Source organism: Argiope bruennichi, chromosome 8, assembly GCF_947563725.1.
Source record: "Argiope bruennichi chromosome 8, qqArgBrue1.1, whole genome shotgun sequence".
NCBI lineage: Eukaryota > Metazoa > Arthropoda > Arachnida > Araneae > Araneidae > Argiope > Argiope bruennichi.
The window spans coordinates 3,123,444-3,143,970 of NC_079158.1; the positions used below are offsets into that span (position 1 = coordinate 3,123,444).

The 20,527-nt window shown below is 28.5% G+C and overlaps 1 protein-coding gene across 1 annotated transcript; it reads left to right on the forward strand.

Moving 5' to 3' along the window:
• The first annotated feature begins 328 nt into the window (after positions 1 to 328).
• Positions 329 to 20,021, forward strand: LOC129981398 (sterol O-acyltransferase 1-like). The gene is made up of 10 exons (XM_056092230.1): positions 329 to 433; positions 1,473 to 1,603; positions 4,133 to 4,195; positions 5,840 to 5,947; positions 8,029 to 8,180; positions 11,368 to 11,495; positions 14,549 to 14,624; positions 16,835 to 16,934; positions 19,333 to 19,508; positions 19,906 to 20,021. Exons 1-10 carry the CDS (start codon positions 362 to 364, stop codon positions 20,019 to 20,021), a joined length of 1,122 nt encoding a protein of 373 aa, XP_055948205.1. The 5' UTR covers positions 329 to 361.
• Positions 20,022 to 20,527: the final 506 nt, after the last annotated feature.

Consider the following 20,527-nt stretch of genomic DNA (forward strand, 5'->3'; position numbering starts at 1 on the left):
CAAAATCTTTTATCATTGAATAATAAATTGCTCAAGTTGCAAAAAATATGCCTTATAAATTTTTAATGCATATTTATTTGAAAATGCAAATAACAAAATCAAAACATAGGACCTTAGCTTTATTATAATTACTGAAAGGAATAAACGTAAAACTAAACACAGATATTTGCTATTTAGGAGCAGACGATTGTTTCGTAGTGAAAAGGATTTTAACCGGACACGTGTTCTGTCTAAAATTGTTTGCTTACTGCCGTCGAGCTCGCACCTGTTGTGCACTTCTTGTATTTGCTTTTATGTTGATCGTTCTGTATGAAATTTATCACATTCAGGGTTGGTGTTCAAGAGTAGAGGGTTGAGGATCATGTCTAGCAGGGTGGAGATCGGAAAGAAGGCTCGAGATATAGAGCCTTGGGAACTAAGGCAAATGCTGCAGGTAAATGAATCAATTAATTACTATACTTTCTGGACTGAGGAATATTTCATGAGTGTTTTCTAATTGATTAAAAATTTTCAAATTTATTCTTTAAAAATATATCTTTTCTGTTTGAGGTGGAATGACTCGAATTAAAAGTTTTATCTGAAAATTTCCGTTTCGGAAATACGGAAGCTATCGGTGGAGAGTAATTTTAGGCAATAGTCATTTTTCAGATTCTTTACAAATCTTGTTAGTAGTTTTGGTGCTTTCAACAAACTGGATGGCATGCAAGTAGCATAAGTTCAATTTTGTTTACATAATATTCCCTTATAATGATCAATAAATATGTAAAATAATATCCTGCACTATAAATTCCTTTTAAATATCATTAAATATTTCAACAATGCGCTAGTTTCTCAAGGCCTTTTTATATTAATAAAAAATACACTGAATTATTCCTGATGTTTTTCTGAAATCTTTGTTTCTATGCTCTTTTTATGGTTCGAAACTTTCAATGTACCGAGATGTTTCATATTCTTTTGAAAAAACTAATTCCGGCCAGCGGTCTTATTTGCAGAATATGCATACATTAGTGATTCTAAAACTTTTTAAAATTCTTTTGCAACTTCTTTTTACTTGCATTTGCTCCATGAATGCGAATGGCATCGAGTCAAACTGGAGAGTATTTACGTGGTTGGCTTCTCATTGGTATAAAAGAGATAAATCCAGATTTGTTGTTTGCGTTTATTTTTTTAATTCTCATCTACTGAATGTCAATAAATGGGTGCCATTACTGTTCGCTTCCACTGTCTCCTGTTCCATTATAATGCATTGAAGGAATGCTGTCTCTTCTAGTTCGGATCTTAGTTTAGTTATATTAACGTCCCGTTGTAAAGCAACACTAGGGTTACTTTGGGTCGGACCTCGTCATTTTGAACCGCGGTCAGATGACGAGGAGATAGATAGAGAGAGATATTCTGTCAATTTCATTTATTGAATGAAAAATTGATTTTTTTTTTTCATTTGAATATTCTTAATATATACATTGCTTTATTAGGATCCGAGTAGTGATATTTTGGATGATGTCGACGCCAAGCTCCAGAAAGGCCATAATAGAATAATCGTGGAACTTGAATTAAAACATAAAAAACCTCAAAACGATTTTATAAATAAGCCATCGTTACCCAAGTAAGCATTTTTATTATTTTTAGTTTTTTTTTATGGCTCTTAAAACAGAAAATTATTTTTATATTTATTCAACACAATTTTGTCTCCAAGAAAATCAAAACTTTTTATACATCTGAATTTTGAAAAAATTTTCAAAACACATGTAAGAAATAAGTTAATTCTTAAAAAAGCGGAGATGTATTTTAAAATGTAATTAGAAATTGGAGCATTTTTTGCTACATTATTTCGTTATAATGTAATATTATGTATGTTTTAGTGACTTATAATATCAATGGAGCGTTTAGATACTTTCTTTTTGATTTAATATCTTGTAATATGCCGGATTTTTATAGTTCATTAATAGTGAAGAAAAATGCCTCTAAAATGCAAAGAACGAAATAGACAATGTTAATCTAGAAATCTCCCATTAATAAATAAATTTTACATTTATCATATTTTGTTTGCATTTTTATTTCTATTTATATCGCTTTTCCTTGTGAATTTTTATGTCCTTCGTGCTTTTCCTCTCAATATCTTTTTAGTATACAAAGTGTCTCAAAAACGTTTTAGTATTATAGTTCCGTGTCTTCAGCGAACTCCACTCTATCAAGGGTCAGGCGAAAGCAATAACAGTCCTTATCATTGCAAGCCAAACTTCACGCTGTAATTTTCTGACTCGATAGATTTAATGTGGGTATATTTATAATGATGCACCTAATTGATGCAATTTAGTGAATTTTAAGGAATATTTACTATTATTTTTAGTTTAAGGATGCAAGAAATGTAGAGATATTTTCTGGCAAAACTTTAAAGAAATTATTGATAACGATAACTAACAACTATGAATGTCTATAATTGTATTCTATTTCTATCTTTTCATGAAATATTTTATCTCTGATTAATTTCAGCTTAAGGTAAATCTTTAAAATCTGATCAAACTTAAATTTTAAAACTTTAATAGACATTTAATATATAATTAAATGCCTTGCTGTCAGATTCATAATGTAAATAGTATTAAAAGTCAATTTTTCTTAACATTTTCTGCATTAAATTTTTTAGTAAAAACAATACATGATTTCAATTAGCATATTTTTGGCAAAATAAATGAGTTACAGGATGACAACAAAATTATTTAAAAATTCAATACATATTAATTCTACAGCATCAAATCTTTCAATCACAGATAAGGTTTTTTCCTATGTCTCAAAACAGTAATTATATCTCTTATTAATATACTATATGTGAAATACACTATTGTTCTCTTTTGCCTTATTTGACGAGGATTATAATACTGTAAAGGGAATCGGTATCATTTCAAAACCAACTAAGTACCTCAAACATTCAAATCCGTCATACAAACAGAATACTGCAATATTTTTAAAGCTGTTGCATGTTTGGTAAAATCCAATGAATATAATGTAGCTTGATTTTAAAATATATTTTAATATTTACCACATATTTACATTTTCTTTTAGAGGCATTTACAGGTCATAACATGCAGTTAAAGTCGTAAAAATGCGGATATAAAGTATACAAAAGGTTAAAAGAATAAATATAAGTTGTATTACACAAATGTGATTTAAAAACATAAAAAGTTCTAAAATTCCAACGATAAGTGATTCTCTGAGAGGCGAAATTAATTAATTAAAAGTAAGAAACCAAGCAGTGAACTAGTACCGCTATATGAAGGTCTTAATTAGGAAACAAAACGATAAATTAGTAGCGCCATCTGTAGGCAATGTCTCTTCATAGAAATGCCGAGCAAAAAGCATTAAATCGAAAATTAATTCTTCAAGAAATTTCATTAGTGAGACATAAAGCACGATATGGTTTCATGAAAGAAATTAGCCATTTCTATAGAACTGGAATGAGTCGTGAACTCTATTTTAAACAGCTAATATCAAAAATTGATTAAATAAGTTTAAAAATCTGGTTCTGTTGATGACTTTCCAACAAGTGGCAGGTTAAAAGAAGTAATACATTTCTGTATCTCGTTTATTATTTTTTAGCGCATTTCTGCAAAATGAATTCGTATTGCACCAAGGGAAACATGTCAGGCATCTAGGACAGAAACGTTTCAAGGAGACCTGAATTGTATGCCTATACAGAACAAACTTTTCAGACTTTTCAAACATTGTTCCTGAGACAAGAATTTGAAATTGAGATTCTCGGTGGAATAAGTGACGACAATAATCACTTAAATTGGATTTGTTCTTATAAATCATCCTTTCATGGCGTCGGAAGGGGTAAAAATGCAAGTCGAGTGTGAGAATTAGAGAATCCATAGGTAGTTCCATAGATAAAAGTATATAGCGCTAAGAAATTTATTGCGTAACGAAAGATATGTGGCAGAGTTTCACTTTTACACTAGCAATAAAAATTATGTTGCAATTAACTGACAATCAGCCTATAAAATTATTAATAATTTACAAAAAATAGTTGTTTGTTTAAATATATTTTTTTGCTGAATGAATTTTCATAACCAGGGAACGACGCCATATTCAGCCTGTAGTTTTCCATCCACATTTATTCATCTAAAATATTTTTCAGATATTCTGAAGCTCTGAGGGAATTACGAAGAAAAGAATTTGTTTTAAGAAATTCAACTTTAACGTAAGTCATAAGATTATTACTTTAATTTAAATATATTTTTCTCCATTCAGATAACCATGAAAATGATGTTTTATTTTAGATGCCATGCCATTAAATATTTTTGCTAAAGTATCATTAATTCTGATAACTTTTAAGTTTAATAAATACTATTGTTTCAAAATATTTAAAATTACGAGGAAAACCAAAGAATAGTTCCTTGACTACAACCACTTAATATATATAATTTCAAATGAAAGCTCACGATTCCTAGATTTGTTTATAAGTCACCAGCCATCTTGTCTTAGTTGAATATTGAACTCGATGTGATTAACCATGGTTCAAATCTTTTTGATGGTGGCTTGATTCAATGTTTCATTTTAAATGTTGTTTATTACTAATTTATGTTTCTAAAGAATAATAGATCTTTCTTTACATTTCTGAATAATTATTCTCAAATATTCTTCGAATACATAGAAGAATTTTGAAATGCCCTACAAGTTGTGGACAGTTTTTCTATTCTTGTATGTTACGATATGCTCCAGAATAATAAGTTTTATTTTATCTTTAAATTGTATTCTGTATTCCTTTGCAATTTTTTTCCCATTTTTTACTGAATTCGAGGTCATTTCGAAGCTAATTAACTGCGATAATTGAAAATATTTGCGATGTTTTTTATTTAACGTGAGTGTCAATAGAGATTTTAAAAAAATTGTGAATATCGCTCAGTTATCCTAACTTCATAACAGAGTAAAGAAGACTGAGTCAGGTTTCAAAACAGGGACTTTTTTCTTTTACGAAATTCCTGCAAAATCATAATATATATTTTATGGATGCATGCAGTTTCGTTGTGTTTATATTATTTTCTTAATTCTCATTTATAGTACACGATAAAACATATGCTATTTTACAAATACGAAAATGTCTGCAGAAATAGTTTCAAAAACGAATTTTTATTCAATTTAAATTTGATTTATTTCATGTTCAGAAGGACTGACGATTGTTATTCCATTTTAACATGCATTTGATATGCTGGAAATTAGAAAATTTTTATACCTGCGTACTTTCGATAAAAAAGCAATATTCTAATATTTCAAAACTTAATTTATTATTTTATCAATCAATTTAACTAAATTTGACTAGAATTTAAATGTGTGTTAAAATTCGGAGTATGTGGCTTGATAAATTTAATTTTGCGTTGTAAATAATTTCAGAAAAATAATTACCGTATTACACGATAATTTTAATTATAAATTAAAGATTAATTGAAAGAGTAGAAAAATTAAAATTAAAGTTATTCTGAGTTTAAGCATATTAATAAAAGTAGCTTCAATGAATAGTTTCATTAGATTTATTTTGAATTCGGCGATATCTAAAATGGCAAATTTTTAGAGAATCTTAGTGTCGTTTAATTTTTAATAAAAATGTCTATATATGCACTTGCGCATACGAAGAAATAAAATTGCAAGCATGTTGATACCACCTGAAATTTAAACATGGTTTTTTCAAAGTATGCAATTTTAAATAATTTTGATTTCGAATAAAATGTATCAAGAAATTCTTAAGAATCTCTAACTGATTTTATGCTTAAATGTCAAAAATTAAAAATATTAAGCATTTAAAAAAAGTTTTTATTATTATTATTATTGATTTTCCGTTTCTATTCAGAAATCTTTGGAGAAGTCCTAACGTACGCTCTTTATACAACTTAATTCTTGCTTTTTTTGTATTCCTGTACCTGCACATCGCTATCTTCTATTACTTTAATGTCGAACGGTAAGTACCAGATTTTTTTTTTCTTTCTTAGATTCCGTTTGCATTCAGTTTCTAGAAGTTACTATGCTGTAATCTTCATTTGAAAAAAATGTATATATAAACATACAATTCTTTTATTTTATTCGCCTACCATAGACTTGTTTATTAACCACAATACGTAAGCATACCATTACTTAACCCTTCTTTGCATGATGATAGAAATTTCCATCATAACATCTAGTGAACAAAAAATGTACTGAAAACAGGTGTACTGTAAATTTATTGACTTTTTTCACAACTATTGTGTAATAAGGAACGTAGCTGTCAAAGAAATTAAATGTCACAATCATTATAGGAGGTTTGAATTTGTCATTTCGCTGCTTGTTGTGGTTGGAAGAAACTTTCTATTTCTTGAATATTTTTTATAACACATCTGATTTCTTTTTCTTTTCTTTTCTTTTTTCCTAATAAATACGATAATGAGTGGAGGAATTTAGAAGAGAGGGACATTGAAGATTTCCTTTAATCTAGAGCAGGAATTATCCTGATTTATTTCACAAAAAAAAACATACAAAGGAGGGTTGAAAATCAGTAAACAATGTGATCTGAATCATGCCGCAGAATATAGAAATGCGCCAGTTGATCATTTATGATATGCACAAATTTAAACTGGATCACTGATCAATTTATAATAAAGGTTTTTACTTTTAAATATCATATAAAGCCTAATGATGATAATCCGCATGTAAAAATTTTAATATTGTTATAAACCTAATTCAATTTTGAAAGGTATTCACTGATTAACAATTTAAAGAAAACTATACAGCATGATATCCATATTTTCCTCCCTTTTGTTCAGGGCAAATTATCATTTGCATTATTTTATTCGTTCATTGACAATATTTTTTCTATTATTAATTGGACGATAAATTCTTATAAATTGAATTTTAATCGTTTTTTTTTTCTTCTTTTTTATTACTCTGCTTCCATTTATTTAAAATATTTGGAATAATCCCTTTTTTATTTTTACTGATTTGATGAAAATTTCTATTCGCTCATATTTCTTCACTCTTTATGACATATACTTTATTTTATGTCTTCATATATGTGATGGATTTTTACACTTTTGTGACGCAAATTTTTATGTGAATTTTATTATGATATTTGGATAATCTAAACATTTTAACTGTACAGAGTTGACGAAATAAATTCACTGAACGCAGATTTTATTGTTGATTATTTATATTTAAGCACAATAATATACATAATTAACTTTTTATAAAACATATTACATTAATACAATGTCATATGTTCTATATCATTTTTTTTATTTCTTTCTCGAATTATTTTCTAAAATCACATAACCACATTTTTTTATGTTCTCTTTGGATAAACATTTGAAATTTTTAATTGAAATAGTGTGTTCATGTTTTGCCTTCTTCTCAGTCTAGCTTTTGAGGAATACTATTTATTATAACTGCATTATAACTATTTTCTGTGCTATTCCACTTCAAGAAGATATTTGTGTTCCAGTCAGGTGCAGTTTTTATAATTATAATTAAATTTAATCTTATTTTAAAAATATGTTAGTAAATTGTTTATAGTTAAACATATTTCCACCTTTAAAATTACATATTTTGCTCCTTTTTATTCATTTGATCATGGTTCAAAATTGAGAAATCTGTTCCAAATAATATCTTGTAGTAGCATTATGCGAACAAAACTAAATTGAACTATTTTTTAATTTTTCATTTGTTCTTTTATTTGCTAAAAATTGAGAAATCTGTTCCAAATAATTTCTTATAGTAACATTATTCGAACAAAGCTAAATTGAACTATGTTTTAATTTTTCATTTGTTTTTTTATATAAACCTTTACTCCCATTGAGGCTTTTAGGTCGACCCAACTACCTTAATACAAAAATATATTTTAAAAATAGTTGATACTTAAAAATTATTTACGCAACATGATCGAATATATCCCTTAGTTTTTTAAGTCCATAATCCAATTCAAATAAAGTTTTTTTTTAATTTAAATAATGATTTTATGAATAATTGTTGCATTCTATTCGTTATTTTATTTTATTGTGATTTAAATTTTAGGTTAACAAGAGATTTAGCATTGGTTTCATGGTCATTTGGTCAGTTTCACATTGTTACTGCCGTATGGATTGGCATCAACTTATCGATTGTTTTCTTTTTACATCCTGTCTTTCGATTCTGGGCTTCTTCTAGAGCATTTGCGAAGAAGAAGGGTAAGTATTAAGTATTTTTGGGTATCTTAAATAAATATGCCATTGAAATAATGAATAGTCCAGAAAAATATGGGATAAAGTAGAAATGAAATGATTTGTGTTGTCTCAAGTGAAAGATATGATGATAGTAAGATAATATTCATATGATTCAAGTGATACTATTCATCCTCTTTATAAAAAGTTAATTTGTATTTTCGTTATTATTTTATATTTTTAAGCTTTCTAAAAAGAAATATTTTCCAAAATGTTCAAAAACATTTTGAAATAAACATATTTAATTTTGAAGTCAGTGTTGCTTTGCTAGATCTTTGATCATTTTTCAAAGCATGTTACATTTAAAAGGAAAAAATCAGCATATTTTATGACTTTCAAATTCAAAGTTTAGTGTTAAGTTGCAAATGGAAAAACTGATTGTTATATAGTTCCTTAGAAAATATATAATTTAATTATTTTGTGATTAAGATCTTATATTTAAAATTTCTATAACGAAAGAGAACGTTGTGCACAAAAGACAAAGGCTTCATATGATGATAGAATTTTTCATATGCTTGTGAAACTGGTAGAATCGAGAGCTGAATGTGTTTTCTGCTCGGAACATTTAGACATAATTTTTATGAAATATGAAATTTAAATTTCCAGATACTTTGGTGTCATATTTTTAATATTAAAACGCACTAATTTCTTTGAACTGTGATTTACATTTTATATTTTGCTTTTGGAAGTAATTTTTAACTAATCAAATAAGACTTTAGAGAACCTTAAGATATTTATTTTTAGTTATGAGATTCAGGTCTTTAAAATGATCTCAAATACCATAACTAAAACTTATTCCTTCCAGTTAGTCTCGCTTTGTGTATAAAGAAATGCAAAAGACCATGTTAGCACTACAAAATTCAGACTCAGACTTCAAGTACATCTTTCCAAAAATGATCATTTGAATAAATCATTTTTAGGACTTGATTCAGCAAATATACTTATGCTACTTCATTCATCTTTACAGGATTTGTATGCCAAGATGCGCTGTATTTCTCTCTAAAGCTTTCCCTATTCTATTTGAATTTTTTTTAATTCCCTAAAATTCTAATTGGATTTTTTTTAATCCTTTAAATTCTACTTGGATTTTTTAGTGTATTTTTTTGTTGTTGTTGTTGTTATGTGTGAACTTTCCATGACAAAAATAAATTTTTCTTTGAAATTATAAAAATAAATAAATAAACTCTGGAAAAACTAACTAAATTACATTCCAATATTTCCTTCATACCGAATCGTCGTTTATGGCCAAGAGTTCAGTTTAAAGATTGATTGTTGTGGTTTTTCTGTAGTTTATTTGGCGCAAGAGTCATATTTGGCTTAAAGATTGAAAAGGTTGCTGGATAGAGATTCGATTGAACGCTGGTCTGTTGTATGGCAAATCCATTGAGCATCCTCCTGCTAGAGTTGGACGGAGGTTTGAAGAGGATATGGTGGTTCACTTTTCACCTGCATTTTTTAATCGCGTTCTAAATTGAAAGTTGAATCCTAAAAGAGCTCCAATATAGTTTCAAAACGGGTCGTTATTTTGAAAAAAGCTGAAAATCTCAGTTATTGGTTATGTACTCATGCAATTTGATAACGCTTTTATTGAAATTATTTAAAAGTTGAATGCAAAAACATAACAGTGCAGATTTTTTTTAATATTTTGTTTTTAATGAATGAATAGAATAAACAGTTTTTTGCTACCCTACCGGTTTTAATTCCTGGTGGAATTAAACCGATAGGGTAGCATAGTAATCTTAGGGAATTTCTCATTTTTAAATCTGTATTTAACCATAAATTTATTCTAGCTTTCAATTAAATGCTACGTTTTATTTTTTACTTCTATTGCTATTGCTTCAAAAAAGAAAAGAGCATCTCATATTCTTAAGAGAATTTAATTGATTTTTGTTTTTTAAATTAATATTTTTATTAATTTTAAATAAGCGTATACAGAATTAAAGAACGTAAATTCTGTATTTAATGCATGATACGTCGTTAAAGGATTCAGTTAAAATAGCAATTCATTTAAAAGATTTAAAAAAGAACGCCTGAATGTGACTTTAAATTTCTCAGTTGTCATGTGAATGGAAATGACCATATCCTCCCTCCTAAAAAATGTGTCATCTAATTCAGAGTATAACCTCTTGAATTATGAATTTCTTTTAAGACCAAAAATGAATAAGCTTTGAGGATGTCGTAATTAGGGTTACGTGCAGTTGTGGTTGACTCCAATTATTGCAACATGTTAGAAAAATAATTTTATTTACTTTTAAACTTAAGAAATGAAACAAATAATTTTGATTCACTACAAGCTTCACCGAGGCGAGTGCGCGAACATTCCGAAGAAAACGGAGAGAATAGCTTTTTAGAAGCATCGTGCGTGTCAATACCCGGATGATGTGCAGCGCGCCATTACGTCACACACAGCCTCGACGGAGACTGTAGTTTACAGATTCATATGGAAAGATGATAGGCATTCGCTACAAGATCCTTGGAGGAATAATGTCTGAAATGCGTGCCCCATAACACTAGATTTGAGACTGAATAGCCATTGGATATTTTACGTATCACCAATGTAGCGCATATCTAACTTTCTTAAACTCATTATTTGATATAAAGGAAATAACTCGCAATTTCTTCGCAAAGAAGATATCAAGTTTACACCAGTACTATAATTTACTCATCCTTTATTCAATCCTGAAAGGTGTTTTATAATTCTGCTTTTCAGTACCAAAGGAATGTAATTTAAAAAAGACGATTTTCCAGTTACAACAATTTTGTATACAAAATCTGATATTACATCAAGTCATAACTAGGTAAATTTATTAAGAATACACTTTTTATAATTTATTCTGGTTAATATGAATATAAATCCTCAAACAACGAATTAAAGTTTTTCCATTTTTATTTTTCATTTTTCTGGAAAATTGGTATAAAGTGGCTTACGTTTAAATTAAAGAATTAATTTTAAATTAAATTAAAGAACGTTTCTGAATTAAAGAATTTATGATCGCTCAATATTTAGAGCTCTGTATGTATAACGATGGATACTTTAATCTCTTTATAGATTTTGTGATTCAATATTTTGCACTTTATTCACTTCGTATGAAACAAAAACAATGGATAAACATGAGTAGATATGAAATTAATGGATATTTTAATCTCTTTATAGGCCTTTATGATTTGATGTTTTGCATTTTATTCGTTTTGTATGAAGCGGCTTTGCTGATAATTCCACCAAAAATAATCATAGACTGCAATATACCACCCGCATCATCTTGCGCGTTAGTAATGGAACAGGTCGGTATTGTATTCTTTTTTATAAACCAAGTATACATAAATAAGAGTTAATAGAGTATACAAGTTAAAAGTTAAATAAGAATTTAATGTTGTCTTTATTTCTCTTACATTTACGTTATGTTATAATTAATACTTCTCTCATTCGGTGAAACATCAGAAATCTATTAATTAATAAATTGCAAAACCATTTAGGGATGATATTCTAAATATATAAAAGATCTGGTTTATCTTTATGTTCGTTTTAATCGTCGCTTTGCAATCTTGGATCGTTTTATATTGTATATCGAGATGAAATATGGGTCACAGATGGATTATCCCAAATGGAATTTTTTTTAAAGCTATTTTAAAATTCGAATTAATTTTTATTAACTTGATTCTAAATGATAAATTAGAATTAATAGTTGGGAAATTTTAGGAATCATCATAATTTTGTTTGCAATTGGAGAGCTATAATTTTTGTATCATTCTAGAGTTCAGTACCTTTCTAATTATCGTAACTTGAAGTTTGTAACTGAAAATTGATCTGTGCAACTTTTCTAATTTTAGTGTGTTTTCTATTTATTTATTTTACTGAATAAACTTTTTTTTCCAAGTTGACCTACGGGACTTAATTATTAATTAAACACCAGGCTTATGCATTAGCATTTCGCGCAATATTTGAGTTCCACGTGTTGCCATTCAATAAAAATAACAATTGAGAGTAAATGAATTATTATTGCATACGAGTTCTTTTCATATTTTTATGCGGTTTTAAAGAATTCTTTTTTCGCTTCTGTATTATTTAGCTCAGTGGTATCTTGATATGATACTTGATAGTAATTGAATTATGCCTTCGGAGGCCTTATTTATTTTTATTTCGCTGATAGTGTACATAATAGGCAATATAATGTGGTAACTAAACTACAAGTGTTCAATATTCAATTGTAAGGGTCATTAATTATTACATGGAACCAGTTTAAATATCAAGATCAGAAAAAAAAACATTTATGTATATAGTTTGTAGATTATAAATTTCTTTTTCAAGTTAATTATTTATGGTTATAAGAAAGTAGTTTTTTTTACAAATCTGAAATCCAGTAAAAATCGCTTATCTAGTAAAATGGTTAAAAGTTTAACAGATAATGGATTCAGGTACCATATATCTGCTATAGTTATAAATAAATTTGTTGAAATTAAACAGAGGAATAAAACGTTAGGTTTAGTAGATAGTTGAACTTAAGATTGAAACAACAATAGTGAGATTGAATCAAGTAATAGTACTGAATTATTGCTTTCTAAAGGAGCTCAGAACTGAAATTTATGGAAATTCCAAGCAAAAGTAATTTTACAGAGCGAAGAATTATTTTAGAATATTTAAAAAAACTGCTCCAGCAATAAATGACGATTTAGAGGAAGACATAAAACAGCTAACTGAATGCAAGAAAAGTTATTTAAATTCATAAGATATCACAGCTAGCTGGAATGAAAATGGACCTGTAATATTGCTAAAGTAATATGTTTTTTGTATCAGCACAAATCCAAAGTGAGTATGTGTATGTTACAAAAAGATTTTTAATGCTACTTGCGATGGAAAACAAATGCCGGAATGTATTTCCAGTTTAAAAGAAATTAGAACTTAAAACTAAAGCAATCTACGGGACATATACGTGACCATATGCTCATCACTGAAGTTTTCGATGATTTGCTTCCAGATTATCAGTATTTCCTTAGTGTCTGTGAATATGTACCTCCTGATAAACAAGGTATTAATGACTTTATTAATAGATTATCAATTGATAGATAAAAAAAGATTGAAAATGCACAGACTCAATAAGGAAATGCTTTCATAAGTAAGAAGTTATAGAAAAAGAAGCAATATGAGCAAAATGAATGCAAGCTGTAATATCTATCAAAAAGTGCTTTTCAAAGACTTTGATTTAAAGTTATGTTTTATATGTAGGAAGCAAATTATAGAGCCAAAACTTTTGACAAAGGCCAATTCTCGCCTACAAGCAAAGAATAATTTAACCAAAAGAAAAAATATAAGATTTCATCAGTATTGTTTAGCTGTTGAAAAATGAAAGTAAAAGAAGTTGGCATTTCATTTTTATTGGTCTAAATTCTGTGGTTAGTCAGCACATGATATATGACAAAGCATTGATTTATAAAGGAATGCTAAGTCTTATAAAAATAAAGATTGTATTGGAAATACAATAGATGCTTTTGGCAGAGATAATTTTCAAAACAGAGCATTTGATGAAAGGGATTGTATTCCAGTGAGTTGAAAAATGTTTTATATTTTCTTAATTTAAAACGAATTCTCATTTTCGTTAGCTCAATAAAAGAGAAAGTCTGTGCAATTGAATTAGATAAAAAATTTGCAGAATCATGAACGACGAAAAAAAAATTCTTGGAAATAGAGTGGAAAAGTTATGCAAATTAATCCAAAACAAGTCTTTTTGGAACATATAGTGATAGATTATTCGTAGTCATCACAGTTTTTTAATACAAGCTAATAATATCATCTGCCTTTTTATAATGCATTTATTCATTCAAAAATGTTTTAGAAATCTAAGGAAAACGAACTTTATTTTCCTTATGCTCTCTAAATTTTTAATTCTCGTAATGTTTATTGACGTCCAATTAAAAATGGTTTATATCCCTTGATGTATAGTAAGAAATATTCAACATTTTGGAACTATCTGATGAAGATAAGCCAATAATGACGACGTAAAATATAGAGCAACATAGACTACAGCGTTGATAGCAGATATTGATTGATAAGACAGATCTATTTCTTATTATAACATACTGATGCCTGGATAAAAAGCATTTTGTCAAGTAAAAATATAGTTAAGACAATTATGATTTTCAAATTATTTGATCTTTCATAGTTTTGAAATATCTTTTTTATATTTTATCTGCAAATTTCATTTTCATCGTTTCATTCATTGTCATTGATATTAAATTGGAAAGGAAAAATATTAGCATTTTTTGTATCAATTTTTACTTATATATATTTTATTTCGCTTTATATCTATATTAACATATGTTTTGTATTTCTTCCATTTCAGTCTAGACTTTTTATGAAGAGTTATGCATTTGTTCGAGAAAACATTACCAGAGTTTTAAAGTATAAGCTCCATGAAGGTATTGTGAAATCTCAATTGATTCGTATTTTTCGTGATTCAATCCTGCTAAAGCCATAAAATTATACAATGCCGTTAAAAATTAAGAAAATTTTCGTTTCTGGTGTTTATCGTTAGAATGACAATTTTAATAAAGTTAGATTGCATATACGATATAAGAAAATAGCTATACGACTGTAATTCATGTATAAATTATCGTGTGCAACCATCATTAACATCAAAAGATTTAAAAGAAAATCAGAATAAAGTACAGACTGGCAAAAAATGTGGCCCTCTCCTAATCCACAGGTCTCGCATTATTAATTCAAATTTCAGTTTTTATAACATAAGGTTTGGTTAGATTTAGTTTGAATAAGTTATATTGACGCTTTCTTTTAATGCATCACGAGGTCCTCTTGTGTACACAGCCGGCCACCCCGCCAACCACTGTACGAAGGAGTATTGACAGGAGCATCACGAGGGTTATTTGGGATGCAGAATACTTAAAAGATTTGGTACTTACCTGCTCCAAATGTCACCATAGTATTCGGAGGATGTTCGGTCCTCGATGTCAGATTCAACGTAACCAAGTCCACTTGCATCTGGAATTCTTTGCCACGAATCCAGATCTTAAACCTTTCCCCAAGCCAGCGCAGTCTAATCCAAGATTGATAATCCAGTTTCTAATATGTCAGTTGCTGCCGGAAATATGCTTGAAATGCTCAGGATCTCTAGCAGAATCAATTCATTCAAAGCAATATAAATCTTCTGATATTGTTGATGCTTGCCTTTAAGAGTACTTATCATAAAGAATTGAATCACCAATGTCTATTTTGATTTCACTTTTTAATCAGTCATTTCTACTTTATGTATGTGTAACACTAGCTACACATTTCTACCTGCGTTTTTCGATAAAAATCTGCTTAGAACACCAATAGCTGATATTTAATGTCAAATCTTGATAAAATATTTCACTTACTACAGGTTACAAGGATGACGATGATTCATTCAGTTGCTTTCCCAGTGCGCAAATCTTAATTGCGTTCGAATATTGCACTATTTAGTATTTCAGTAGCAAAAATGTGTCCCACTGAAAATTTTAATACTACAAATAAGATGATTATAGGAATTCCCAAGACTTTTAATCCTATTGTGATATCTCGGCTTTGAGAAGAAAAGATTATAAATATGAGACTCGATTTTTCTGAATATTCACTGTGTGTGTTGGCTAGCTTTATGTAAAACTCGCCGTCGATATTCAAGACATTCTCGAATTAAAGTGTGGAGTGTGGCTCTGAGGTTTTCCTAATCATCTAATTACGATTCAAAACAATGAGATCCTTTCTCAGTGTAGTCATTGCACATAATGTTCTTTTGATAGAATCTGCAAAAGCACTTATTTTAAACACCTACAGAAAATAAATTCAACTTAATCAAACTAAACGTTAAAGTTTCTTTAGTGTAAATCCGCTCTTATCATGCGCAGTATGAATATGACAGTTAATTTTTTTTTTTACTTATTTAAAATATTGATAGCGATTTATTAAAAAGCCTTCCATTAATAAACAATAAATAAATCTAGAATCGAACAATGGTATTGTGATAATACTTTAAGCATCTTTACTTTATGCAATTACTTCGTTAATTAAAATTGGTATTACTGAAAAATCAACTTTTCGAAATTAAGAGTATTGTAAAAGTGGTTTTTTGGCTATAGCATGCGCCAAAGCTGCCTAGGAAAAAAAAACAAATTTATTAATCAATTTTTATTTAAAAATAGAATTAAAAGTTTGATAAACCTCTTTCTGAGTACTACCGAAAAACATACTAGATCTGATTTTTGAGGGTCAAATAATTTGCCTTATCATGAGTTTTGAATAATTTTTAAATTTGCATGCTGCACCAAATAATATACAGAGAATATGCAACCAACAATCACTATCAGGTTAAAAGTAATTAAATCTTTAGTACTGCGTATGAATCGTAACAAGCAATTATGCCTAATGTTAGAAAAGCTTTCCAGTTTTTTTTAATTTTATCATTTTTTAATGTTTTATATACGTTAAGAAGTTAAAATAATCATGCCTAAAAGTAATTATTAAAGAAATTTCGCAATTTTGGTAGCTTTTAATGATCTCTACTTTTTTCTTTACTTTTTATAAGTACTGTTATTTGTACTGTTTTTTTTTCATATTAAAAAATTAAAAAGCTACGTTTAAGATTTTTTTTCAGATGATGATGAGGAATCAAACTCACCTCCTTGTCCAGAAGTAGGAAAACTGATATATTTTTTATTTGCACCGACATTAATTTACAGGGATAGCTATCCAAGGTAAAAGAAGGAAAAATTCTTGCATTCGTTCTTTCATTTATGATATTTTACGAATTTGCAGCTACGAATTTTGCAAGTCAGTTATGCATATGTTTATATACATATATATCATCAATAAAATTAGACAAATTCTTGAAAAATGCTTTAATATATTTCTGTCGCTTTAAAATATCATCTCTATAATAGAAAAAAAAATTACATTCGTTAATTTACGTGCAATGTACTGCGACTTACAAGATAATAACCACACACCTCTGTTTTCCAAATTTCATCATGGAATAAAAAAACTGATTTTTATTTTTTGCAAACATGAGTGATTGTGGGGGATTCTTTTTTTTCCCCTTTTCCTATTTAGTATGAACATGAGACCTACATGCTATGTCTATGTAATAAAAATCATACCATATTCGCTACTAATTGCGAAAAATTCAATTATTTCCTCCAGTTTTAATATTTGGAAAACAGAAATAAAGGACGATATTACTTGCTATGCAATGGTATGTTGTTTACAAACAATATATATGAATTTGTGAGAATTTTTCTGTTCCATAGATGAGATTTTAAAATAGCATGAACACATTCATTCATTTTCCTTTATTCAATATAAGAAATAAAAATACACGAAATCGTAGTAGAAATAGTATTAAAAAAGCAAACATGAGTGATTGTGGGGGATTCTTTTTTTTTCCCCTTTTCCTATTTAGTATGAACATGAGACCTACATGCTATGTCTATGTAATAAAAATCATACCATATTCGCTACTAATTGCGAAAAATTCAATTATTTCCTCCAGTTTTAATATTTGGAAAACAGAAATAAAGGACGATATTACTTGCTATGCAATGGTATGTTGTTTACAAACAATATATATGAATTTGTGAGAATTTTTCTGTTCCATAGATGAGATTTTAAAATAGCATGAACACATTCATTCATTTTCCTTTATTCAATATAAGAAATAAAAATACACGAAATCGTAGTAGAAATAGTATTAAAAAATCCTTTCCTTAATTTGATAAATGTTTTAAAATTCTAAATATTTTAATTATTCATAAATTCATTCGATACTGAAATAAAATTCATCTGCATATCAAATGAGATGTTAAAACTTTAACTATTGAGTCAAGTTCATCAGTGGTGAATAGTTCTTTTAGGAAGCATCGATGTAAATTGATTTCTTTTTTTTAAAAACAAACAAACTTAGATTTAAAATAAATTTAAGTAAAAAAATTATTTCAGAAGCGATCTTGTGTGAATGTACTAAAAAAGGAATTTTCTTATTTTAATTATTTTATAATTCATTAACACAAACATCAGTGAATTTTGAGACAAATTTTTTTCTCAAATTCACTATGAGATAGTGATACTATTGCAGAAAAAAAATGCAGTATGATAATTATATTCTGAAATATTTAAATATTGCATAATTTACTAATTTACAAGTATACTTAATTTGAAAACTCTATAGTGCGTTAAAAATTGATTATAAAGTTCCATTTTTATTTCCTCACGTAGAAAAAGTATTGCAATCGTTAAAAAAAATTTTACTCTAGATTTAAATGAATATATGTTAAACTTAAATTCTTGAGTTTGGAAAACACATTTTTGACATTACGTCTGTCTGTGACAAATATAACTCAAAAAAGCTTTGAGCTAAAGGGTTGAAATTTAGTATATAGTGTTTGCACAAAATTTGTGCATTTTTTCGAACGGATTTTTTTTTCAAAATACGTTCGAAGAATTCTAGTTCGACTAATACAATTAAAAAATATCTGGCCATCTGTCAACTTTTCTGTAAAATCCGTTCTGAGGAAGTCTGTCTGTACGGCTGTTAGAGCACAAGCTAACACGACAACTACAAAACGAAGAGAGATGTATAAAACTCAGTACATAAATTTAGCAACTGTATTGTAATTACGTATCTAGTTTAGAGAGAAATTCAACAAGAGGTTGACTACTTATTGGTTTGTATTTTCAGAAACAAATAAACGCGATAAACTTAAAAACGCAGTGACTTAAAAATATCAAATTTAGCATGGGATTTTGTAACTACAAAAAGCAGTTTTAAGCAAATTTTTGTTTGAATCAGTTGAGAAAAACGTGTCAAAAATACTAATTCGATTTTCGGATACTTTTTACACAAGTCAGAGATGGGTCGCCAAAAAAACTCGCCAAGAATGACACGATGCATTCAGTAAAAATGGTAAATTCACGACAAAGTTGAATATATCATAATTAAAATAGGTCAATACCATGCAGGGTGCTCTCTGGGTTAACAGCTTTATTAGGGACTGTGAGTGAAAATTTTTGAAAGACTACTCCCTCTGGTTAAAAATATGGAAAAGTCACGTTAAATAAAAGTTTGTAAAAGTGTTTCACTTTTTCTTTTATTTTCAGAACATCTGGTATTCGCTGGGGTTTCGTTGCCTGGAATCTTTTGCAATCATTTCTTATTGTATTGGGTGACTATATTGTCTACATTTGTTTTTTAGCGAATAGCTTCAACAAGTCGGGCATTGAACCCATACCCATCACTCATTTTGTGGGTTTGTTGGCTATTGCAATCTTCGCAGGTAATATGATCTCGTTCTTAACGTTTTATCGCATATTACACTGTTTGCAGAATGCTTTTGCTGAAATGCTGAGGTTTGGCGACAGGTTGTTTTATGACGTAAGTATCTTTCTAGTTGCGTGCTGATTTCATATGTTTATAAATGTTCAGAATAACTGCTGATGGAGTGACCTTTTCTAAGATTTTTTGTTATGTAGATTTTAAACACGTTTTTTTTTTCTTTTTTTTTTTTTTGCTTTATGTGAGTGATAAATGTAATTTTCAAAATTCTTTAAAAAAAATCAATCTCACTTGTTAGATGAGTCTGGTATTTCTCATGCCTTTGTTTGAATTTCAGTATTCAGTTTTATCATGATTAGTTTTGTTAATGTAACGAGATTTTCTGCTTTCATAACCAGGAAGTCCCACGGGGGAGCACCTCGTAATTGAAAGTGAGAAGCGTTTGGCATGGTGGTTGGTTCTCGCCACCCTTGTAGGTATACAAAATGTTGGGGTGGCTAGTTCCCATCGATGATGGGACGTGCTTCTTAGGGAAGGGTTGTACCGTAGCCGGTGATGGCCCTTAGGAAACAACCCCAGTTCCCGGCAGTGTTGCTGTCACGGCAGTCCAATCATTCTTTTCCGTATGCCTTCGAACGGGTCAGAGTAATTAGTCTATGATTCACCACCAAAAAAGTAATATAGCTGAAAACAATTAGTTACTTGCTTCCTTTTTGAGTTTATTCTAATGCAGTAAATGAAACAAACAAACAAAAAAAAAGAACCATCTTACTGGAAGCTTCATAGAATTTTTGAGGATGAACAAAAAAATTCTTACTTACATTAGCTGTCCTAGTTTTAAACATCGATATTGTATAAGATTAAATACCGTTTTCTATAGATACATCCTAATATTAGCGAACAATTTAAAATTTTCATTGCTAGAAATCAAATACAGATATTGATTGTATATTTCTTTCCCATAAAATTCTGAATAACTTGATTGATTTCCTTAAATATTAAACTCCATTTTTTTGTTGT